Here is a 26,127-nt window from a genome sequence, read left to right as displayed (position 1 = left end):
ATTCAAAGCCAGGACTCACCGATAGCGATAGCGATAGCGGTGTTGGTGATTAAATCACAATGCTACACAATTTGGTTCAAAGGCTAAGATGAGCCATCTCTCCCTTGTAGCTAGGAATTTAAATGTTTGCCTTTGTTAAGCACTCCTCATTTTCAGACCATTATAAACCTTAGTGGTTTATGGTTTCATTTTGAACACATGAATAAAAATAGTGCATTTTAAGATAGACAGATTAATTCTCTGGCTTAAAACTCAAAACAAGCCTCAATTTCTGAGAGCCTGGTCATTTGCAAAACAGATCAGAACCTGGATCCTTAGCCTCCGAGCCCTGTCATTGCTTCCTCAATTTGAGCAGGAGGGTGTCTCTCCGGGAGGCTGGTAGCACCCGGAGGCCACACTTTTGGAGTCTTAAGGTAAAAATCCCTTGCAAGAACATATTTTTGGAGACTTAATGTGCAAGCAAGCATCTTGCAAGGACAACACAATTCACTGCACTACATCTGGGAGTGTTATTCTTTCTTCCTCCTGTCTAGGCTCAGCGAGCCTTTCCCCTGGAGACTTGGACCCTGGCAAATGCGGCCTTCCCCGGCCCTGCGAACAGTGCAAACTCTGAACAAAGCTGCCCTTGAAACTCAGCCATTTAAAAGACTTTATGAAGCCCACCGGGGCCCCCCGATTATTTTGCAACAAGTCATATCCCATGAAGAAATTCACTTCTCTGCAACACAAAACAGAGGGAGATTAAAGAAAAAGGCAGGAGGGGTAAGGGGGGGCTGGAGAAAAGAAGTAAGGCCCCCTGCTGTTCTGTCTGGCCAGAATCGTGTCTTTTAGTACCCATATCCTCTACAAAGACGATGTTCTGATGATATATGGCCCTAATACATCACTAAGTGACAGTGCTCTCCTGATATTGTACCTTGAAAATATGACACGTGCCAGAAGAAGCAACGGGGGATTAATAAGGAGGCCTTTTATATTTAACTTACCTAACATTTCAATTCTTTTTTAATGGGCTTTCGTTTGTTGGAAGGGATTGTTTGGGGTTCTATGCTGTTTAAGGATTTAGGTCTGGTGTTGTTGTTTTTTTCTTTTTTCTTTCTTTTTTTTTTTTTCTCCTTTTCAAGAAACCCTCAGAACAAAGAAACACAGGCCATTAGAATGTCCCGGCTACTCAAGCACAACTCTGATTTAAAACAGGGCAGTGTCAGACAGATCCTCATTCTGTTTAATCATATTTTGAAATAGAACCAAAACATTAGAGAGGGCAGAACACAAAAGAAATAACCACCAAATAAAAATAGTAGCCCAAAGAAAGTAGCACTGCCTGGTTTTTATTACACCGTACGTCTTATAAGCGAGGGTCTGCGGGTAGCACCACGTTCATGGAACTGTAATGGATGGGACACAAAGCAGCCGGCGACCTCGCACATCGGACCCTGCCACAGGCGCGGCTCTGACAACTCCAGCCCTCAGAAGCAGAAGGGAAAACCAGAAGATAGGCTGGTCCCCTTTTGCCAGGAGACGGGAGCCAAATATGTGAAGCAAGAGGAATAAATGTGGGCATCCTTCCTTAATTTTGCCCAAGTTCTCAAGCCCGCTGCTCTCTCCTCCCCAGCCAACCAAAAGGGAATCAAACAGCTGGGACGTGGGATGGGGCCGGTGATACAGAGGAAATGTCTACAGATTCCGGACCAGGGGTGAGAGGGGGTGAAGTCCTTCAAAGTAACGCAGCCTCCAGCACAAGCGGTCCAGCTGTCTCTCCCAGCACCTTTGATGATTTTACTTTGCTGTGCGCCCTTCAGCACATGCAGAATAATGAATCTGTTTCTTCCTCCACCCAAAAAGAAAACAAAGAAGAAAGGGGAGATGAAATTCTCTGAACATTTGTATGCATTTCTGGTGAGTTCTTTTACTCTCCAGATGATATGGGAGGCCAAGTCCAACCACCAGCGACATCTATGACGCTGAGGGCACAAGCCGGGCTTCCTCCTCTCTGAGCAATGGCGTGGAGGCTGCCCACCAGTTTGGCGGGAGTATTGGAGAGACTGAGGAGTGAAGGAGCTAAACATAATAATAAAGTTGGAGCACCTCCCACAGGAAAGGTTGCGATGTGACATCCAGGAAGGATGCGTGGAGAGATGATTGTGGCAGTGCCTCTTCTGACCCACCACCATGTACAAACCAGGCTCTCTGGCTAGACAAAGAGGCTGAGAGGTCAACGGACCCTGTCAATTACGCACATAGAGGATTCTCTGCCAAGAATGCAAACGTCCAAAGTGCAGAGATGGAGTGTCTTAGATCCCATTGGTGTCCTGTCGGGATGGTGGGAGGTGGCAGACCACCTCCTCTTGGGGCCAGCCCTGAAAGGTGTCCCCCTCGTCAGCACATGCCACTTCCTGCATCTTCCACAGTGGGAGGGACTCACCAGGTCCTCACATGCCCCCTCATTCCTGTGGGTCAACAACGAGCCACGGAGCAGATTTTTCACAGAACAGAACAGAAGAGTTTTCTCAGGTTGCCCGTGAAAGCTTGCGCACTGTTGGGAGCTACAAAAATACCTGCTCTTGACAAGTAAATGGAGCTGACATCACAGGGAACACAGGCAGGGTGGAGGGGCTGCTCACAGTCCATCTGTCATCTTGACAAAGTAACTTTCTGGTCACTAGTGAGACACTTTTAAAGACATCTGCACAATTGACCCTGACCACCAGCAATCACAGAGGCTTTCAAAGGGACCCCTGGGATGGCAGGCTGTAGAGCTGATTCCTACTGTCCTGCCTCTGAATAACGGTAAAGGCGATGTGAGGCATTAGATGCTGGAAAGATCTCTGCTCCCGGATGGTCTTCCCATCCATACTGACTGCAAACAGGGTCCAGTAAGCCTGAGGAGCATCAGGCAGGAGAGCAGGGGGAAGCAGGGGCCCTCTAGCTGGCTGAAACTGGAAAAGCCAGCTCCAGACTTCCCATATGAAGGCAATTCTGTGAGCTAGGGTTGGTCTGACTCATTCACCAGGGCCATTAGCAGCATGTTCCCTTCACCAAGACTTTCCCAAGGGCCACATGCAGATGTCAGAAAGCACTGAAGAAGCCACAGATTTATTTCATAGGTTTAGAATGTAATTTTAATCCATGAGCTTTCATTTTCCAACTCATCAAACAATCAACAAATGTAAATTTTGTATATAATCCATATCAGATTAAGGTGTTACAAAGAAATGACTAGGTACCCACCAAACATTACATAAACTTGCTGCTAAAGGGATTCACCACATGTGCCCTTTTTACTGTTTGTTTTTATTTTTGAGAGAGAGAAAGAACAAGCAGGGAGGGGCAGAGAGAGAGAGAGACAGAGACAGAGACAGAGACAGAGAATCCAAAGCAGGCTCCGTGCTGTCAGCACAGAGCCCGACGCGGGGCTTGAATTCACAAACCATGAGATCGTGACCTGAGCCGAAGTTGGAAGCTTAACCGACTGAACCACCCAGGTGCCCCATGACCCATTTTTAAAAACAAAGGGCCAACCCTGATTATTACCCTTAATAGCTGATTTTTAAAAGAGTTTCACCATAAAACAGCTTATTGAAGTCTTTAACATCTAAAATAAGATAAAACTGTCAGCAGAAAACAAATGGCCTTTAGGAAATGTGACATCTTTGTTATAAACCTGGGTTTTTCTGTGGGTTAAACATTTGCACTGCAGAAGTCAAAACTATCTGACTAAAAATCTGTGAGTCTGGTTAAAAAATATTTTTTGAGCTCCTGCTGTCGTCCAGGCACTATGCCAGGTTTTGCTGGGAACAGAAAATATGAATCAGATACATCTTCTGCCCTAGAAGAGCTTACAGTCCAAGAGGGAGAGGGACCAGAGCATGAACACAGCAAAAGCACCTCATATGTTGCAACATGAGTGGCCCATGGTGCTGTTCATGAGTTCAGAGGAGGCAAAGGTCAGTTTCAACCAAAGTCCACTGCCGCAATCTCCCTGAGATCATCCAACTCATCTTGGTTCCTTAGCTACTATGTGGGCCACTGAAGGAGACTAAAAAGTTTTGTTACACAGTTATCTCACTGAGACAGAATTTGACCGACATATGTCAGCACCTTGGGATGTGACAACCCACAAAAGGAATCTCCTTTGACAAGGACATCCCAGCACACCCCAACTTAACGTGCAGCAACATGGCTCAGCATTGTGAGCCCTGGAACTGTCTGTTTTATGCATATCATGGGAAAATATTGTGTGCCACATTATTCTTGCTCTAGGAAATTTTAAGATTTAACACACTTTGCTGGTCTTGCATCTATAAAATGTTTTAGGCAAAATGTAAAATACCAACATATTGAATTTTGATTTAAATACCGAAACCAACACTTACAATGCTACCAAGTATAAGCAGTAATATATATTTTAAAAAATAGTTTTCTATAGGATAAATTTTGTTTTATAATTATCATTGCTTATTATATATATCTTACTCTGATTATGTTATTGTTCATGGGACACAACTTTCCATCTTTTGGTGTATTTGTACAATTTCCTTCTATCAGACTTGATACACAATGTAATGTGAACTCTGAAAAAGGCAAGTTATCATACAGAAAAAGCAGATTTACAGTAGAAATCAAATTTCATAATTTAATTTTGGTGGTTGGAATTAGCTAGATCTTCAAATTATTGAATCAAAAAATTAAACACAAATAGCAGATACTCATTTATCTGACAGATAAGCACTGTCCCGGGCCAGCACTGTCTCAGGCCCTGGGGGTACAGCATGAAGGGCAGAGCCCACATCCTCACGGAGCTGATATTCTAATTGGGAGACATACAGGAAGCAAATATCTGCCTGATAACAGGCACTGACAAGGACTTTGGAAACAATGAAGCAGGACAAGGGCACAGAAGGACGATGTGTACTGGGGAGAGAAAGACCCTCGATAAGGGAACATTTTTACTCAGAGACCAGAGTGAGGGGATGAGAATACGTAATATATTGGATAAGTGTGTTCCAGAGAGAACAAATACCCTTGCTGAGGGGGTGCTGGGTATCACGTGTGCTGGGAGCCAAGGATGGCTCTGATGGGGAGGGAAGGCCAGAGCCGGCATCAGGAGCCAGATCATGTAGGGCCTCGCAGACCACAGTTATATTTCAGACTGTGTTGTGAGTGAGATGAAAACCACCGGAGGGTTTTTCACAAATAAGTGAAATAATTGGATATGTACTTTTGAATGGTCACTGGTTGATAATATATTGTCCAGAGGCAAAAATGATCGTGGAGGTAGTCAGAAATTCTCAGATATATTTTCAAGGATTTGCTGTCAAGATTTGCTAATAGACTGCACATAGTCTGTAAGAGAAAGAAGAATCAAAAACCCCAGGGCTGACGGCCTGAGAAAATGCAGCAATGTAGCAGACCCTGCTGGCTGGAAAAGACTAGATCGGGGGGACAGGTGGGAGAAAGATCTCTGTCTGGGCCATTTTAACTTGGAGATGTTTCCGGGACATCCATGTGCACATTTGGATACGAGTCTGCACTTGAAGGGTGAGAGAGCTGGGACCATAAATGTGGGAACTTCCAGCGTATGGATGGGTTTTAAGCCATGAATCTCTATGAAGTCACCTAGAAAAAAATGTAAACAGAGAAAGTATCTTGATTGGATCTTGGGGCCCTCCAATTTCTAATGTTTAAGAAGAGATGAAAGGCCCAGCAAAAACAAAAAAGGGCTAAGAAAGAACAGCCAAAGAAACAAAATTCTTATAAATCCATCATACAAGTGCTAAGAGAATACTACACGCATAAGTGTTACTTACACACACACACACACACACACACACACACACACACACCTGTACAAAATCACTGGCTCAGATGATCACATTAATCCAGTGACCACCAGAGGTCACCTTCTCTCAGCACCTGCCACCATGCCAGATACCTAGGGACCCAGAAACTTCAGGATGGAACTGTCTCTGTCAGTTGAGGCTCACAGAGATGTTGTCTTGGCCACTGCTGGGCGCTCCTTGCCCCTATTGCTAATAAACAGCGTGCCTGCCAAGCTACATCGCTGAGGGAATAGATGCAGTTTAGGAAAATTCTGACTCGCTAGAAGAGCCGAGAATGCCAGGGGAAAATTCTAGGACCAATATCCCCAACCAACAAGGCTCAGACCCACCAGAGCCTAGTAACCAAGGGCTAGTTGAGTATGAAGGAAGAGTGCAGGAGGCAGAGAATATTAACCCTTAGGAGTAATGGAAAGAAAAAGGGGGGAATCCTTTATTTAGAATTTTCCTTCTTGGTTATACTAAGACCTAGAGCCAAAACCCTGAGATGAATAGAGTCCACAGTCAGACCCTGCTTTCAATTTCTGATCCCAACAAATGGGGCTCTAAGCTGAGAGGGTGATCTCATCTACAGCAGGGTAACTAGGATAGAGGGATCTAGGGAAGAGGCCTGCACTCACAGGCAGCCACTGGCCAAGAAACAGGGAAGCCAACACCCCACAACCACTTTGGGGCTCACTCTGGAAGTAAGCAAGAGGCAGAGAGGCCAGCGGAGAAGCTAGAGCTAAAGATATGTTGCAACTTTGGGATGTGTACTCCTCTCTGTCCTTTCAACAAAGAATTTCCTTCCCACATATTGGAAGGCTGTTAAAGTTCCCCTGGGCATTCTCTCCACCAGGCCAAATTGTATCAGCCCATCATCATTAGCGGAAAATATTTACTCAACTCCCACCTGGGCACTCGGCACGGCTCTAAGCTAGCCCTTTCGTTCTTCCTAGCTATCCTTTTCTTGACTCCTTAATCCTTATAGCAAATGGCCTACCTTCTGGCCTTCCACCGGCTCTTCCAACTCCACCTATGCCAGAGAGCTCCCCACCGGACACTCCATCCCTCAGATGTTTGGCCGCCATGGTGTTGAGTGTAGGAGGAACAACCACCCCACTGTAATTTTGTTTGTACATTTCATTATCAGGCTGAAACCAAGAATTAGAAACTGAAACTGAGAAAAACAAGGCAGAAAACTTGAGGAGTGGTGACATCATGGAAATGCTGAGCTAATAACAGAGAGAGAAAATAACATGGTAAAAAATAATAAAGATGGAGATGATAAAGGTGAAACCCTGGAACAATGGAATGTCAGGCCAATTTAAAAAGAAAAAAAATTTTTAAGGATTCCCATTAAAAGTATGGGAAATAGTTTAGCAACGTGACCAGAATTAATGTGAAGGCAACATCTTGACTTTACATTCTCCCTGATTACGGAAAGGAAAATGTGGGCAGAAATGGAGTGGCATAAAGAGAGAGAAAAGAACTAAAATTTCCCAGAATAGTTCTGTTCTGGATGAGGAAGGTACCTGCTGGATGGAAATTGTTAGCAGAAGGAAACAGCTTCTATTATGGAGGTTTGGGAATGGAAGGGCTGGGGCGTCTCTAAACCCCACCTCACCTGGCCCTCAGCTCTTTATCGATTGCCTGTTTCCTCCAGATGCTGCAGGATTCCAGCAAATCAGTCCGAAAACCCTGGCTGTTTTGTCAAATTGCTACATCTAGTTGGCTCATGTTGAAGAAGCAACAAACATACGTCACATCAGCCTCATCGTGCAGCTGCTGCCCATCACAGAGAGACCACAGAAAACAGAGTGTGTCCCTGTGAGAATCCATCACACAAAAGGGCTGGCAGCAGCCCAGAGGGTCAGCCTGCCCCACCCAAAGGCGCCAGTCAGGGCTCTACCTAACTGGACCACAAGGACTGTTAAAAACCTAATCCTTGGGGAAGTTATTTGCTGGGTCTCACTCACCCCCTCGGGGTGCTTTCTCAATCCTTGTGGTCAGGAAACATTCTCTGATTGATAACTCTATGGAGTCTACCCGGGATGGCCCAGGATTCCCGTCCTTGAATCACAGTCCCAACTCTCGCTCATTTGCAGGGTGAGCTTTGTCTTGCTTTACTTTTCTGGGCCTTAATTATCTCACCTAGGAAATAGGTTTCTTGAGAAAACCTGCGCTACCTCAGAAATGAAGTCTGGCTTTGAGGAAAATGAAGATCAGGCTACCCCCCCCCCCAATTTACGAACACAGTATTTATTCATAAAACAGTTGTTAAGAGGTGCTATTCTAGATGCTTTGAGTGGGAGTGAGAAGTCAGACACTATTCCTGCCCTGAAGAAGCTTGAAGTCCAGCAGGAGAGACGGCCATGAAAAGAATGAATAAAACTTCAGGGTAGGCAGGAGTAAGGATTATAATACAAGTGACCAACATAAGTCTTCAAAGAACAAATGACTCATTTTGATTGGGTGACAAAAGGAGGCTTAAGAGATGAAAGGACATGGGGTGCCTGGGTGGCTCAGTCAGTAAAGCGTCCAACTTCGACTCAGGTCATGATCTCACAGTTCATGGGTTCGAGCCCCGCATCAGGCTCTGGGCTGACAGCTCACAGCCTGGAGCCTGCTTTGGATTCTGTGTCTCCCCCTCTCTCTCTACCCCTTCCCTGCTCAGGTGCTCTCTCTCTCTTTCAAAAATAAAATAAAACATGAAAAAATTAAAAAAAAAAAAGAGATGAAAGGACATGAAGAGAAAAAGAGGCACTTCAGCAAATACCATTAGCGTGCAAGATGACTGCGTGAAAGGCCCACAAAAATAATATTCTGTAAATGAGAGATGGCCTATTGTTAAGCTTTGTACCAAAAAGAGAACTTCAATTGTACCTATCCCCTGTTTAACGTGTTGCTTCATTGGGGGATTTACCTATATTTATGTTTATATTTATACATCCTTCCCTTTCTGTTAACCTCAGCTGGGAAGAGTTTTTCAAAAATTGGCCCTTGCATAGAGTCACTGGAAGAGTTTATTAAAAATAGAGACTCTCTGGTCCCCACCAGACCCTCAGAATCTCTGGAGGATCTCTGAGTCTGCATTTTCAACAAGCTTCCTCGTGGTTCTTATGCATATTACAAACTGAGAGCCAAAGGCAAAATCCTTAGCACTGACTTGTCAGTGTGAGATAAGACCAGTAGCCGTGTGGAAGTGGGGGGGTGGGGGGCCAGGAAGAGGGAAAGGCCACTAGCCATGGGAAATACAATCGTCTGTTCCTTGTCACCAGTGCCCCAAACTCCACTTGAAGGGCCTCGCCCACCTGCACATGACCACGGATTCAATCCCACATTCACACCTCTCTTTTAGACTCTAGTAATAGAAAATAGTCTGCAAACTAGATCCATTATCTAAATATTATATTAAATACATACATACGTATTATGTGTGTGTGTGTGTGTGTGTGTGTGTGTGTGTGTGTAACCTACCACAGTCAAGGAATAATAATTTGTTCTGATTAATCAAATATTCCAACCAAGAGTTAATACCCATGGCTAGCAGAAGTTCATCAATTTTCAAAGAACTCCAGAGCAATATAAGACATCTAACTTCAAAACCATCTGGAACATAATTTAATTTTTTGTTCATTTTTTTTAAAAAGTGTTTTTCCAATCTCATAGTGCCTCAGGCCATTATTAACATAAATGCTCAATAAATATGGGCTGAGTTTAATGACCATCAATCATTTTCCTCCTTCAGGGAATACCATGCATTCCCTCTCACTGGTACTAAGGTAAATGAATACTGCTTCTCTTTCTACCCCTACCACCGTCAGAAGGGGTCTGAGGATGTACACAAGAGCCATTAATTCAGAGCTGGGGGTTCAGAGATTGAGAGGTGTTAGTTTCACTATACCATCACATTTTATGTTTAGTTTATGAACCCAGTATAAATTCACCCTTAATTTAAAGGCTGCATTATCAAGATATATTGCAATAACCTGTCAGGGTAACTATCTCCAGTGAAAAAGCCTTAAGATGTTCAAAGTATATATTACGTTGAACCACAAAAATTGCTGTTTCTGAAGGTCAACACCAAGGATCAAAATTTTCATATGCTTCAATCAAACACCAAAATCTGAGAACCCTGTATGTCTGTAACTTGACCAAATAGTGTGTAAATTACTTTAAGCAAGTTTCTCTTTGCCCTTGTCCAGTGTATGCTTTATATAAAACAAATATATATATATGTATATATGTATATATACACACACACATATATATGTATACACACATACATATATATATATATATTTTTTTTTTTTTAATAAATCCCAACTATTCCCCTACATGCACACACACAAGCATTCACAACAAAAAGGAAGCCACTGCTCTCTGGTATATACATTCCCAGCACATCCCAGTAAGGAGGAAGAAGGGCTACTTCCTCCAACAGAAACCACCCCTGGACTAATAAGACTTGGAAAAAATGGCACATTCTTGCCCCCATCCCAGCCATTCAGCTCTTCCCCAAATTCCCTCTTAGGGGAAAAGGAATTTCCATCCCAGTGCTCACCTATGTGCTAATGGGACTGTGAGCCAACCTCTGGTGGGTCCCACTGGGCACGGAACCACCGTTTCACATGTGCTTGAAAACAGGAAATCACCACATCACAATTGCAATTCCAATAGCCCCCATTCCCCCCAAGGAGCATGAACACAGGTACGCGGCCGCTCTCGAGTGGGAGAATATCTGATTAATCTTTCACGTCCTCTCATTCAGGAAAATAGTATCCCCACCGAGACCAAGAAACACTGCTATGTGAGATGTCTTGATGCTACTGCTTTTATACTACAAATCCACAAGGCAGGAGACAGCCAGCAGGCTGTGAGGGCCTCCAGGATTTGTGAATTTCTGAAAGGTAAAGGGATGGAATGAAGCAGTCAAATTCGGCACAGCAAGGCTTTCCCGGAGGCAGAAGCTTCAAGCACCACAGACCACAGACACAATGCAGGTGCATCTGACCCAAGAGGGAGCAACTGTCATATCTCCCCTCAAATAGTTCTGCTTAAGGAGAAAATGAAATAGAAAAGGAATTCCCCCCCCCACCCCATTCCGGGTTTTTTCCAGTAAGAAGCTCTAAGAATAAATACAAAAAAGAATGCAGATGTCATTACTTTGCTCGCTAAAAAGAAAGCAGTGAGGGGTTAAAGGAATCTTAATGCCATTGCTGGGGTCCACAGATTTCTCAAAGAGGAACCTAGGAAAGATAGGTTAAAAAAAAAAAAAAGCGATGTTTACAGAGAAAGAGGAAAAGAATTAAGATAAAGATGCCAAAAATGCCTCTCACCGAGGCCCAAAGAAATACAAGAACAGCTTTGGCCCTTCTGGTTTTCATGCCTTTTTTTCTGTGGTCCAGGCCCAGGCTCTCTCGGAATAGTTTCCTGAGGTCACCCCCAGATGAAAAGGACCAAGCAACACAACCAAAAAGGCCCACCGCACAGGCTTGAAAAATAAGACGCTCAGCCTAGGCCTGATGGCCTAGGCGGCCATGAAGAACCATCTAGCCAAAATCCATTTAGCTGACCAAGAATACAAGAGTTATTTGGGAAATGCCTGTTTTTTTAAGTCAAATGGAATGGCTGCTATCTCTATTATTTTTATTATTATCTCTATCATTCTCTTTGAAGTGTCTGTGGGGTACCATCACTCAGGCTGCAGGTCCTTTCCCAGAGTGATTTTATGGTTATTCCATCAAAGGGGGGCGTTTGGGGCACACACTGTGGTCAGTGAAGATGTCACTTGTCCCGCCCCCTCATTTTCTCTTGTTAAGTTACCTTCGTGAAACCTTCTAACTGCCATTCAGGTTACAGACCTACCTTTGAACTTCTCATTTGGCAGATCTGGGTTAGTACCACCCATTACCTAACATTTAAAAAAAGAAAAAAAAAAAAACCTCATTACACTACACAACATGTACGTACAATAAGGCCTTTGTCCTTAAAAGAAAAACATAATTTTCAACAGAGTCAGCTCCCAGAAGCCAAGGGAGCTAACATCCAAAACCCAATATAAACATTAGGGCTTGTGTCAGGGTTTCGGAGCTCCAGCCTCACTAAAAGGGGAGGAAATGACCCAGACCAGCAGCTACAAGGATGGGGGAAGCATTTTTCATTGTGACTTTTGAGAGCAGGAGTGAGATAATCCCAGATCCTTCCCTCTCACACCTCCTGTATTGTCACACACATTGCTGCCTTTGACAGCAGGATATTTCTATAAGAGAGAATGTTCCTTTCGTCACAAAGAAAAGCAGGTCTTAATGTCTATAGGACTCTAAATTTTCAAATGTGAGTACATTCTTTCAAAGGGAAAAGTGTGTTTTTGTAATGATTATTTAGGATGTCTTTTATAGAGAGGGCTGACCTTCTGTGACAAACTCTCTGGGAGAATCATGTTCTGGAACTTGGAGTTCCATTCTTGGGGGTGGGGGGGAACTAGCCCAAGTGTTAACAACCCAAACTATAAACAGGAAACTCCAGCCTGACTCCTACTTAAGTCCCAAGGTTGCGGACCTCTCGCTGAAGCTATGGGGCTTGCAGAGATGACTGGACAAGGTTCTTAGACTTGCAGACTTCATCTCCTAAGACATAAATTCACCCAGGTAACCGCACTACAACACAGAGCATGCTGTTGAAGAGAAGACAACAAGCACGGTCCACGGAGTTGATGGGACCACTGGCTGCAAACTACAAAGCTGCGTGGATTTGTAGGGCCCACGTGTCAAATCCAGTCATATCAGTGAATCTGGGATTAGCCTGTAAAGGATGAGGCCCCCCACCATGGGCATGCATGAGTGACTGTGCTTGGTCAGAGTCACACTCTCAACTGGAGGGGACTCAGGAGTGCCAGGCTCAGAGGGTCCACTCAGTAATTAAGTTTATATTTTTGCCTCCCACCTGCCACCTCCTGACTCAACGGCAAGTGTCGAAAAAGGACAACTAGGCCTCACCGTGAAGGCCACATTGTGATTAGTTGTCTGTAGACGGGCACCAATCAAGGAGGTGAACTTTTGAAGATGAAAAACAGAGAAGCAACTTGTCTTCCTAAGTCCCGAATACGACCAGCATTTTCCATCTTTTATCAGAAAAGATAGCAGTCACCTCTATTGAAGTTCCACTGTCTACCTGACAGTAATTCACAGTAAACATATTACATAAGTGTAGACAAAAATTTAAATAAAGGGGCGCCTGGGGTGCTCAGCTGGGTGAGCGTCCAACTTTTGATTTATTTCAGCTCAGGTCATGATCTCACAGTTGGGAGATGGAGCCCCGCGTCTTCAGGCCCTGCGCCGGGCATGGGGCCTGCTTAAGATTCTCTCTCTCCCTCTCCCTCTTTCTCTCTTTCAAAATAAATTAAGATTAAAAACTAAAAAAAAATGAAATAAAAACAGTCCATTTAATCGCTTCTTAGGGGCGCCTGGGTGGCGCAGTCGGTTAAGCGTCCGACTTCAGCCAGGTCACGATCTCGCGGTCCGTGAGTTCGAGCCCCGCGTCGGGCTCTGGGCTGACGGCTCAGAGCCTGGAGCCTGTTTCTGATTCTGTGTCTCCCTCTCTCTCTGCCCCTCCCCCGTTCATGCTCTGTCTCTCTCTGTCCCAAAAATAAATAAACATTGAAAAAAAAATTATAATCGCTTCTTAAAAGCACTGTAGAGGGAGTGACTGCACAGCACTTAGATAGTGGCAGTATCATTTTGGAGGTGCTTACCATATTCCAAACCCTGTTTTAAGAACTTTACATGTTTTAGCCCACAGTTCTGACCAAGGCCCTATGATGAACACAAAGAGACACAGAAAATTAGGCAACTCACACAAAGTCTTACAAGCCAACAGTAGGAGTAGACTTAGGAATCCCTACACTATTGTTCCTAAAATATATACGCATTAAATCATCTGCTAAAAGCTGGTTTATGGCACACACTTCACTTTCTTCTATTCAGGTTCTTACCCTTAATAATTCCATTCACACTGTTATGCAAAGGCCTTTCACAAACATCAGTACGTCTAACCCACAGGTATCACCTCAGATAATGGCTCCAGTCAACAGATTCGGGCCTGCGTTATTATTCCTCTTTAGAGATGAAGCTGCTGGGTACACAGACCATTGCGATTTGCCCAGAACTCATGACTAAGGCTCAGAGAGTACAAGTCACCTGTTTAGTGATGCACAGCTACCAGGTGGCCCCCGTGAGACTTGAACCCGGGATTTCAGACACCAGGGCCGCCACTCCACAGCTATACTTCAATGACAAAGCAGATATTGAAAATTCAGTGAAGAAAGAAAATATTTTTCCTGAAGACCTAGCTTAGGGATTAAATTATATCATAATATTTTTAAAGCACCATTAACAGTTTAATAGAGCAAACTTGAAAGTTCATAATGGTAAGATTTTATATTAGCCAGGCTCTTTTATATTGTTGCTCTTATTCATTAAAAAAAAAGAAAAAAAAAAAGCCTCAGTGTGGTCTTGTCCATTTTGCCCTTAACTATAGAAACATTCCAAAGATGTTTGGAAAAGTATATTACTTTTATCCACAAAATTAGTTTTGTTTTGGTACCTTTTAAAATTTCTTGTGGTATTTAACACTTTTGCTAAGATCTTTCCAAATCAAAGTTTGGAAAATTTGTGATTTTTGCAGTAAATTTTCAGAATCGCTACAGCAATCTTAGCTTTGGATTTCTATCAAATGGGGTTCCACCAAATTCCATCTATGATGAATTCGATTCCATGTGAAATGTGCAACAGGTACCAGAGAGGTGCGCACCATCACTGACCGTTTCAAATAGTTCGGTAAGATGATGAGAAAGGTCCTTCTTCGATATTCTCCTAGAATCTTCAGACTAACATTGCAAAATTTAATACCCCTGGTCTTTCTGTTCTTCAAACCTCTTCTGCCTTGGCCTGCACTTTGCTGGTTCTGCTCCTTCTTCTGTAACTACTCAGTCTCTGCCATGGGTTTCTACACTTCTCTACCCTTCTCTTATTTTTTTTTTAATATGAAATTTACTGTCAAATTGGTTTCCATACAACACCCACTGCTCATCCCAACAGGTACCCTCCTCAGTGCCCATCACCCATCCTGTCCTCCCTCCCACCCCCCATCAACCCTCAGTTTGTTCTCAGTTTTTAAGAGTCTCTTATGTTTTGGCTCCCTCCCTCTCTAACCTTTTTTTTTTTCTTTCCTTCCCTTCCCCCATGGTCTTTTGTTACGTTTCTCAGGATCCACATAAGAGTGAAAACATATGGTATCTGTCTTTCTCTGTATGACTTACTTCACTTAGCATAACATTCTCCAGTTCCATCCACATTGCTACAAAGGTCATACTTCATTCTTTCTCATTGCCACGTAGTATTCCATTGTGTACATAAACCACAATTTCTTTATCATTCATCAGTGGATGGGCGTTTAGGCTCTTTCCATAATTTGGCTATTGTTGAAAGTGCTGCTATAAACATTGGGGTACAAGTGCCCCTATGCATCAGCGCTCTTGTATCCCTTGCCTACCCTTCTCTTAAATACAACCCTTCTTCTCATTACTCTTATAGGCCCCTTTATGGAAAGCTCGGCGTAGACAAATAATTTATTACCAAAGTTTTGAAGTGTATTTCAATGTAGACAGCTGTTCAATGTAGAATTCAATATAGAATTGCTGTTCTCTGGTCCGGATTTCTCTTCTGAGCCTACTGGGCTTTTCCACTTGGAAAATCCATATCCAGGCCAACTCATCAGGTCTAAACTCAAGACATGCACCCATGTCAGTAACCTCGTCTCTTCTACATGGTCTATGCCACTGACTAGAACTCCCAAAATTCCCTTTAATTCACCCCACCCCCCACTTCTGTTTTACTGCCAAGTGCTAGCAACATGGGCTCTAAACTTCCTCTGCAAGTCTTGGGGTCTCAGCACACTGGTGCGCTTTTTTTAAGGTGAGCTACCCAATTTTGATTATGGCCTGAAATTTGTGCTACCACTGACAGTAGATACTATCATGGTAATATCTACCAGATGCAGTAATTTGCCAAACGGGTCAAGCAACAGGGTAGAGCAAAAATGGAATTTTGAAAGTAAGCTCTGGGAAGCACACTATTCCATTCAGGTGACTGCACCCTGCTCTCAAGACGGTAAGTGATTAGCAAAGTGACTGCTACAGAGACACCATAGCATTTCATGCCACTTTAATGACACTGTATTTTATTACTGTCTTGCTGGGCGTGGCTTGGAGTCTTTTAATCCACATACTCTAGAACTGGAAGGTGGTTAAAGAAATTCAGAAGAACAAGCGACGTTGGTTTACCCCAACATCTTCTTCCATTCTCACTGCCCCTTCTACTCCAGGCTGCTTGCTCTCGACTGACCACAACAGATCCCTAGAGTCTGCTGTCCAAACTCCAGCCTTGCCACGCTGGAAACATCCCCACAAAAGCTCCTAGAGGCATTTATAAAAAACACATCTTGTTGTGTCATGTGGCTACACCAATATGGAAATCCCACCCCCTACCCCCCAATTACATGAGTGAAACCGATCTCCTTATTATTGCCCTCAAGGTTCTCCCCTGGCTGGTTCCCACCAGGCTTTCTAGCTTCAGCTTCTATCAGAGCTTCAGGCCCTCAGGACTCTGCCATTTCCACAATTCCCAGGCACACACTCCTCTGTGCCTTTCCTTCAACAATGCCTTGCCACAACAAGCTTTCCTCTACCCATCGAGGTCCCAGATAGTCCAGTCAGATTTCAATTACAGCTGCCTCAGCTCGGGTTCACGTCTATTATAGTGCTTTTCTGTCACTCCTGTGGAACTTATTTATGCATGTGTCTTTCTCCCCCATTAGACTGTGGGCAAGGGTCTGTCCTATTGGTCTTTGCCTCCCCAAGGTGCCCAACCAACACAATGCTTCAAACACAGAAAAGGCTAAAAATAATAAAATAAAATGGAAGGGGAGAATGAAGTGTGGAGAGAAGGAAGAAAGAATAATATTATTGAAATTATAACCTGCTATCCCTAGTGCTTTGAATACTGTTTTATAGAATTAGAACTGGGAATCGAGAGGTCTTAAAATACACACTCAGCTCATTTGCTGATCTTAACTAAGTTCAACAAGCACACTTGACCTCCCGGTACCGTGAAAGGTGGTGTTATTCGTATTCTTTTTATCACAAAAGAGTCAATATACCATCAGCTGGACAGAAGTGCCACAGAAGAGGGTGCGAAAAAGTGATATCCTTTATTTGTTCAACAAATTTTTTATGAACGGACCTTTTTTTCCATTGTTTTGCCTTGCCTGGCTTTTCTGTCTGATTCTCCTGCCTTCGCCATAGCTGTACCCCAGTCTACAGAAGGGCTCCCCTTCTTCAGCATTATTTCCTAGACTTAAAACACAGTTTACTGTTGATGCGCAGTTGAAAGACTATGTTTAAAATGGGATGTGGACGAGATGGGAATGAGGTAGGGGAGCACACGACTAAATGGGCGGCAAAAACCCACTCAGGTCTGGAACGGGGTTGAGAGACTTCCACGAGGCGGGCCAGGAAAATCCCCATGTTGCCAGACCACTAGGCAGTTTTTCCAGAATTACAGCGCTCCTGAGTCCCAACTCTATCCCTCTGCCAATAAAAGTACAAGTGAAGGTGACCCCACAGGCATAGAGATGTAAATACTCTGCAGAAAAACGAGGCCCCTCTTCCATGGAAAGTTTTTTTAGTGTTTAATGGAGAGCAAGGGGAAAACTTATACCAGGGCTCACAGACCACTGGACCAATAAGGAAGCAGCCTAGATCGGCCCAGTCCAAGTCTGGAGGGATAGAAAACCCCACAAATGTTCCTGACTTAGCCCCGTTCATTCATAGCGATGGGTGGGCTTGGCATCATTATCCCCATGCTGCTTCTTTTTTTTTTTTCCCCTTTTCTGATGAAACTTTGCATCCTATTCCATGTGAGGAAATAAGAATTTAAACAATAACGTCATCATCAACAACAACAACAATGAATCATTCTAGAGAGCTCGCTGGATGCCAAACCCAGGGCTAAGCCTTAAATGCTGTTGTTCACTTGATTCTCACAGCAGATCTCTGAGCTTCGTATTGACATTCATCCCATCTCCAGATAAGGAAACCAAGCCTTGGAAATGTAAGATAGCCTTCTCAGGTTCACCACCAGTTAGAGACAGAGCCTAGATTTGAACCCAAGCCCATCTGATGCCAGATTCAAAGCTCTTTGCCAAAATATGATGCAATGCCAGACAAAAAAGCTCACTGCATTGCAGGTCTCCCTTTGAAAGGGTCTTCCAAATTCCAGACCAAAATCACTTGAACCACCCCTGAAGAGAGCCTATGTCAGCTTCACAGAGGTTGAAATAACTCTTTGGAGCTCTTAGAAGTACTTAAAGAGGTCTTTAAATAGTAAACAAAGAAAAAGTAAAAAAGTAGTAAGAGCAAATTGGTTTAGTGGAGACGAAACTGGCTTCACATCCCAGTTCTGACTCTTAGTAACTATGTAACCTCAGGACATTTGCTCTGCCTCTCTTAGCCTCATTAAAGCATGGGTAGAAATAATTGCTTCAGAGGTAGTACTGGTGAACTTGCTAGCACAATGCTAGAAATAAGTTACTTCCCTTAAAACTGTTCTATTGAATACATTGTTCTATGGAAAGGCAATTGATCACAACACCTTCTAAACAGAAAACAAACAAACAAACAAATCCTGATCACTTCCTTAGTGAGCATCCAAAGTGCTCGAAACACCTGTGATAAATGCGATACGAAACAATTTTCAAAAACTTAAGCAAATCTATGTATATGTGCATATACTAAGGGCAGTATCTCTCTGAACACATCTGGACTACTTCATATTTCCTTTCTCTCTCTCTCCCCACCCCCAGTTCTCTCTGTCTCTCTGTCTCTCTGTCTGTCTCTCTCACACACACACACACACAAATGAAATCCTGATGTAACATTATCTCTCTCATGCTCAACATGTGCCTAACACTTGCTCAGATAATAGATATCTCTTCTCTCGCCGGTTAATTTCAACAATAAAAAAAAAAACATGAGGATGTTATGGAGCTAAGGCATCCCAGAGAACCGAAGATGCTGGTAGCTACTTCTTTGGTGACAGAGAACTCTTGTGATTAAAAGGTAGAAGACAGCAGACAAAGTCTCCCCTGTTCTCACCACTTGGTTGACTCTAAGACAGGTGGAGCCCGCTTCTTGTAACAGCAAATTTCACGTTGCTTTTTATGAGCAGAGGGTCCATTTCTACATTGCACCTCCGGATTTAAAAGAGGAAATTTAAACCTCAGAATAATGTTTTTTGCTGAACAAAACGTATGCCAAACTAAGCTCTGACTGACTTCTGGTTTTCTGAGTCCCGGCCTCCAAAGTTCTCTCAGGTTTCCAGTACTGGGCCGAACTCATTGGCTGGTGCCATTTCCTTCTATGTGACACTTAGGTGGAAAAGGGACAAGAAGTAGGAGTGCCACCTCTAAGTCACACTTGGTGGACGTGGCGATGCCCGAAAGATCCAGAGAATTGTTTTAGATTCATTATCCGAGCATGGCTGGCTCTTATCAGCTGTACTTCAGGAAAGGCACCAATGTGTTTTCCTAGCCATTCTGGGGGAAAAAAAAAAAAATTCCAGCAAGCAGGGGGAGAAAAATCATACAAAACAGCAGTGAGTCTGAGCCTTCCTTCCTCGGCCCCATAAAAGCCCGTTTTTTAAGGCGGAGGAAAGCCACGCTTTGCTTTCTGACTAAACAATGGAGCACTGGCATCTTTGATCTAAACTGCCTACCGGATTCCCTCAATTTCATGACAGTGGTCCAACTTTCACCTTCCCCTTGAATGGATGAACTGAAGCTTTTCTGACTCCTACACTTTAAAACTATATCCATCACCAGTAACAGACAGGTTATTCTTGGATCACAGCGGATTCTGGCAAGATGCTGGGCCGAAGCAGACGAGGATAAATGAGAATACGATTATTCAGTTCTGCTTGCCGTGGCCACCGTGCCCGCTGTCATCCTCAAAATTCCCACAGAAATGAGCTCATTCCACTTTAAAACATTTCGGAGCTTAAAGGTTTAAATCAGGCCAAGTTGATTTTGTGGGGTTTTTCAGACTTTTACACTGTAATTACATACAGGACTTCATGCCACCTACTTCCTCCCAACTGTAACATTTTACGTCTTTTTTAAGCATACGTTGAGGTTAGCCTTTTTTTTTTTCTACATGTTATGAAATAAGATATGAACTTGTGCTCAGCTTTAGGTACCTTTCTGCCAAAAGGCTGGACCAACACAAACTAAATATGACTATTTTCTTTATCCAAAGTACAGTTTTGACTATTACATACCCTCTTAATGTACATACATAAAACCGGCTCACAACTAAAGCTCCCTGCAGGTCAGCTGAAATCATAACGAGATTTTCCTTTCATATAATGTGATTAACAAATGTTAGCTAACTGAACTCCAAAAAGACTCAAAAGAGAAAAACAAAATAACTCAAGCAGCACCGAGAAGTAAAATGATTCAACAATCTTCGTATTTTTTCCTTGCTTTTTCACACCTTTAATTAAGCAAATAGCCTGTTCCACTTGATTATAGGTAGGTGCCCTAGAGGCAGATGGAACCGAGAGAGAATTCCAGCTCTATCTACTACAATATGAACTTCACAAGCTACAAGACTCTTTAGCCTCAGTTTCGTTGCCTGTAAAATGGGGGTAGTAAAAGGTCTCAAAGGACTTTTGTGATGGCTAAATTAAATAATGCGGGCTTAGGTAAGTGCCAGCAAACAAAGTGTTTCGTAAATGTTGCTGTTACTGATATTCTCTCTCTGCTAAAAATGGCTACCTTCCAACCTAAGTATACAATGCCAACCAGCCTCACTGCAGTCTGGGGTGCTTTGAAATCCAAGGACTGCAGTAGATCCCTCAGAAACTTACAAGAACATACACAAATAGAGAAGTGGCCATCCATCTATTCCTTCTCAATTTTATCAAGTCATTACAAATGTTTGGAAGCACCGACTATGACAGCTTGGGTCCCATAATCCTAAACCTCTGCAAAGGTCGGGAGAACGTATCACTGAACCTTTCAGCTCCTGAAGGAGCTCAAGACATCTTACAAATAACAAGTGAATGGGATTGCCAGAGTCAGGACTTCACGTGTTTATAAAAGGATATCTAACAGCTCTCACTCAAGGGAGATCCCTTCAAATGTTGAAGATATAAATGAACTTGCTATCCTTCTGAGCTTAATCAATACTTTTTAGAATAAATAATCATTCCCACTCGAATCCCAACTGAGGCTTCTTTTCTCTTCTGATTCATTCTTTTAGCTTCAAAACAGCAGGATTCTAACAACTCTCTTATTTTCCGTAAGGCTGTGCTCTCAAAGAAAAGCACTATTTTCCACCCTAACGAGAATACTGAAAAGGGGGATTGCTCTGTGTAGAATTTTTCATGTTATTCGGGAACAGTTTGCAAACTGTATATTTAAACTTTATAAGTAGTAACACTGCCAAAGAGAAAAACACTATTTTCACATGTGGAGCTCCGAGCACATTTAAGTGTTATTCAGTAATGTCCCCTAAAATCTTAAGAGATTAAGATAAAATAATTTACTCATTTTATACAGATAAGATCAGTGAAAAGGGAAGGTTGTCACTCCCCCAACCCACCCTCCACCCCCCACTACATTTGTAAATATACAATGGAGACAAAATTTAAATGCAAAACTTCAACAGGTCATTTAGTCAAGGATCACTAACTGACTCGGCAACTGGTAAACAAAATCTAAAGAGCCCCTTTCCTGGCTCTCTTTTATTAAGGTAACAACATTTACCATCTCAGCAAATGTAATGTATTTTTACCTCTGTTTCTGTTGATTCCCTTAGTCTTCAGAACCTGATAATCATTTGATACAGACATTCACCTTCACTCATTTATCATTTTGCAACATTGACCTCATCCCTTGTCATGAGAAAGTTTGGGTAGTTTAAACCCAGATGGCTTGGCTTTCACCTAAATTGAGAAGAATACCTTCTACGGTTCCATACAGCATGTTGATCTGTTAACTAGCAGTCATCTATCACTTTTGGGCTTTGCATTTGACTGCCTTAATGTTTTTCCAACAGGGTTTTGTGATGTGTAGTTCTTAACCAAGTTTTGCCAAAAGTGATTGGCATGTAAAACACTGTCCAGCAAATATGTTGCTCTTTGTGAGTCTATATTTCATCTCAGAAATTCGTGTTCATATAACTTAATCTCCCCCATGTGATTACTCATTAGATCTTATCATTAACTATTAAACCAAAATAAATGGAAACAAATTTTTTTTTAGTCTATTAGCCACTGCCAGTGTTAACGAAGCAGCTGACGGCCAAGTGTCATTCTCTGTTAAGGATAGAATGTCCTTTCTGACTCATGCTCCCAGATCAGAAATATAAAGACTGTTCTGGAGATCTTAGGGTATCACAGGCAAAGAAATCCAAGATTACACCTCATCCTCATGTTTGTTCTCTGTGACTGTCACCTCTCTTTCCCCTTGTCAGGGATATCTTATCCCCGACTTTTACACTTAAACGTTATCTCATCTTCCCACTAAGATGACAGAATCAAGGCAGAAAGTGTGGTGGCACCTATGATTTGGTGGCAACAGCCATTCCGGGAACAGACAGTGCCAACGGTAATTTTATCACTGAGACGATGCCTCACAAAGCCCATCTTAATTTTATTTCTATAAGGATGATATCAAAAATAAGAATCCCAAAGAAATTCAACTGAATTCAATTTGCCAGCTATGTGCAGTTTTGTAATGACTAAAAACCATTTTTAAGATCTGGTTATATTATTACATTTAATGGATTCACCTTGTCTAATGGAGCAATGGGCTTCACATTACCTGATTTCCATACTTACCAAGCAGACACACATTATACAAGGGTTGTCTGTGATGAATGGGATCTGGAGGACTTCACCTTCATTTTCACATTTCGCAACAGAACCTGAAGTGAAGGGGAAAATTCAATCTCACTGAATGGCATTATTGCAAACATTTAAATTTTTACCCTAATCCTTTTTGAAGCAACTACCCAGATTCAGAAATCTCTAATGAGTTTTAAATTATCAAACTCAACAAAACCAAATCCCCCCAGAAATAATTATTTTAAATAATTTTATTTGAGATTAAAAAAAAAAAGCCTGTCATATATAAACAGATTTTCTGCTCTAAGATGACTTAAGTACAAATCCAAGTATTTCACTGACTCTTTAATACTCCTCCTCCTTGATGAAGGTATTTCAACTAAACACATATCCCCATATGCGCAAAAAAAAAAAATTCAAAGTGGACATTAGGGCAGAACAAAATTCAGGACTGTAGCAATGAACAGGCCTTTCTATGAATCTGCCTCATATAATCTTGAGTTTAAATCACTTTTTGAAACAATCTTCTTTCCTCCTCTCTTAGAAACGGACTCAATATTTTCTTTTCTGCACCAGGTGTCAGTAAAGTATGTCCTTCAGAATAGTAGCTGAGGTCTTCACCTGCCTGAAAGCATATCATTATTATATCCTGCTGGTATTACCCTTTTAAAATATGACAGTTTCTTTAAATTCAAAGTCTGGAGTGCCAGTGTTTTAAAAAGCACTCCTTACACAGAAGCTATGTCGGAACCTTGTAGAGTGAGAAAGAAGGGTATGTGGAAAACGGCGCAAATGTTTTTCCTTGATACGTACATGAAGGGAAGAGATCAAAACAAGGGTTGAGGCAAACAATAAAAATAAAGAAATTTCTCAAATTCCAATAGAATTTCTCTTGATGCTAACAGCTTCTCAGTCCTCCACCCCTTAACCTACTCACTGCCTTCCCACCCCTTAACACGGCGGGCTTCGCTTCATCCCCACCGGCCAGCGAGTGGCAGGCGCCAAGGTGCTCGCTCCCCACCCTCCGGTCTCCCGGGCGAGACAGTGCCTCGGCTCCCAGGTACCAAGCCTGCGTCCGGGAGGGCCGGTCCCTCCCGCCCCCTCCCCTACCTGTCAAGAAGGAGGAAGCCAGAGACATGGGGACCCCCGAGCAATTGAGCAGCAGCAAGACGCAGCAGGTAATCCCGGGCGAGCGCCGGCAGGGACGCTCAGCCAGAGCCCTGACGCCGGAGAACCAGAGCATCGTCACCTGGAGGGAATCCCGGGCGACTGCAGGTCCCGCGCCGCCGCCTCTGCTCCGCTACCGCCGCTCGCAGTCAAAAAGGGCTCTCAGCCGGCGAGTCGGGAGACAGTCCGCGAAGGAGGGAGGCGGGCGCCCGGGAGGGGGGGCTCGGGGGGGGGGGGGAAGCGAGGGGTGAGGGGCGCCAGGGAGGAGGGGTCCTGCGGCCAGGCTCCTCCAATGCGGTTTTTTTTTTTTTTTTAGGGAGTTGCTCACAGTGGCTTAGTCGTCGGCCCCCCTACGCCAGAGATGGGGCCGGGAGGAGGGGACGGCGGAGCAAACGGAGATAGGCCGAGAGGAGAGGCTGCGCTGCCGACTGCGCACCACCGCTCCGCAGCCGCCGCCGCCGCCGCCGCCGCCGCCCGGGCTGCAGCTACTGCCCCGGGCGCTGCCGCCGCAGCCGCGTCTTCCACTCCTGCACTCCTCACCTCCCGCCGGCCCCGCCGGCTCTCCGTCCGGCCGGCGCGCGCGCACGCTCCCGTGCCCAAGACGGGGGCGCACCGGCCGCCTCCCGGAACCCGCTGGGGGCGCCCGGGTGCAGGAACCCCGCGCCCCGGACACGTCTCAGCCGGGCGTCCAGCCCGCTCCCCAGCCCCTCCAGGGAGGCCGCCGGCCCCGGGTCGCGGATCCGAGCCGGGCAGGCGTGTCTCCACGGCCCGGCGCGCTCGGTGCCTCCTCCCTTTCCCGGGGAAACCCTCCCTTAACGGGGAATGCCACACCGCTTCTGCTCACGCCCGGGTGCCCCAACCTTATGAGAGAGCAGAAAATGGGGCGAAGGGGCGCCTCACCACCCTGCTGTCTCCCAGGTGCCCCAGCTTTGGGAAGGAGCGACAAACGGGGCGCAGGAGGGGCCCAGCAACTTTTCACTCCCGGCTTTGCTTCCCTCTGGCGGGGGCGCGGCAGTGGACTGCCGGGCTGAGCGGACACAGGGGCGAGGCACCTCCGACATCAGTGTTCAGTGCTTAAGTGTCTGCTCGTGGTGACATTAGGGAGGACAGAAGTTGAAACGACAGGCAAGGTCGATTAATAAAAGCACAGAGGCGAACGCTTTTCGCCCTTAAAAAAGAACAGTCGCTCCAAGACTCCTCCCTTCCAACCTCTGGCGCACAGGGGCGGGGAGGTGCCGTTTGACTAATCATTCATTCAGCCGCGAAAGAGGGAGGGACGCGCCGGGCGGCTTATCTCTGGCGGGGGGCGCCACCGGGGACTTCGCAGCTCGCAGCTCTGTCGCCGCCGCAGCCTCGCGGCGCCCTTCTTGCCTCTGCAGCCCTGGGTGTCGGCGAGTCCGGCACGCCCCGCGGATACCTCCGCCGGAATCGCGGCCTCCTGCCCAAGCAGTAGCACCCAGCCTCTGCTCAAAGAGGGGTTGTAATGGAGAAGAATTTTTGTAACGAAATTGTGAAGGCGCGGGGTGGGATTTAGGGCACATTTAGCTTGGGCTGGAAGCTGATAATCAGCTGTCTTCGGAGTTCACCGTGGGTTGCCGGCTTCCTCCTCCCAAGAATGGAAACCGGGTCCTGCGCGCCCATCCTCCTGGCAGACCCGCCTGGGAGGATCCCCAAGACATTGCCTAGCCAAGCACTTTTCTTAGCGGGACGCACTTAGTCTCCCGGCGAAGTGGGTTGTCTGCAGCCCCAGAAACCAAATCTTTGAAAATGAATTAGTCTGTTTGCTAATACATTTAGTCTAGTTCCATCTTATCCCCTCCGCGCTTGGGGCGGGAGTGAGGGGTGCTGTTTATGTGTTTTCAGGTTTTAATGCAGCATTGCCCACGTCCCGCACATCAAGGAGCTGATTGGAGCACACTGCTCCGACAGGGAAAAAATAAGGGAAGGGAGAGCTGTCATTAGCCTAGCACGCTCCATTTCCCTGTCAAAACAGGTTTTTAGTATAAAAGTTAAAAGAAAAGAAAGATGATGTGTGGCTCTTTTGGGGGTCCCCCCTCCCTCACCAAAAAACCGGCCGTGGCCAGGCAGCTTCTTGAAAATCAGAATGTGTTTAACGTATTTAACCATAAAGAGGGAAACTGTAAGAAACAAAAACCCTCCAAACCCAATCT

At 44.5% G+C, this 26,127-nt stretch overlaps 1 protein-coding gene across 2 annotated transcripts in view; it reads right to left on the bottom strand.

The window, feature by feature from the left end:
• The window catches only part of BMPER (BMP binding endothelial regulator), a 250,315-nt gene extending 225,124 nt beyond the window's left edge, over positions 1-25,191 (bottom strand). The window contains exons 1-2 of one of the 2 annotated variants that reach the window (XM_043589236.1): positions 23,900-25,191; positions 22,784-22,869 (exon numbers count right to left, since the gene is read on the bottom strand). In XM_043589236.1, the coding sequence (XP_043445171.1) occupies positions 22,784-22,869; positions 23,900-24,032 (219 nt within the window). In that variant the 5' untranslated portion in view covers positions 24,033-25,191. The remainder of the gene's footprint in view (positions 1-22,783; positions 22,870-23,899) is intronic. The other variant, XM_043589235.1, reaches the window with a different exon arrangement.
• Positions 25,192-26,127: the final 936 nt, after the last annotated feature.

Source organism: Prionailurus bengalensis, chromosome A2 (genome assembly GCF_016509475.1).
Source record: "Prionailurus bengalensis isolate Pbe53 chromosome A2, Fcat_Pben_1.1_paternal_pri, whole genome shotgun sequence".
Lineage (NCBI taxonomy): Eukaryota > Metazoa > Chordata > Mammalia > Carnivora > Felidae > Prionailurus > Prionailurus bengalensis.
This window is presented reverse-complemented; position numbering and strand designations above follow the sequence as displayed.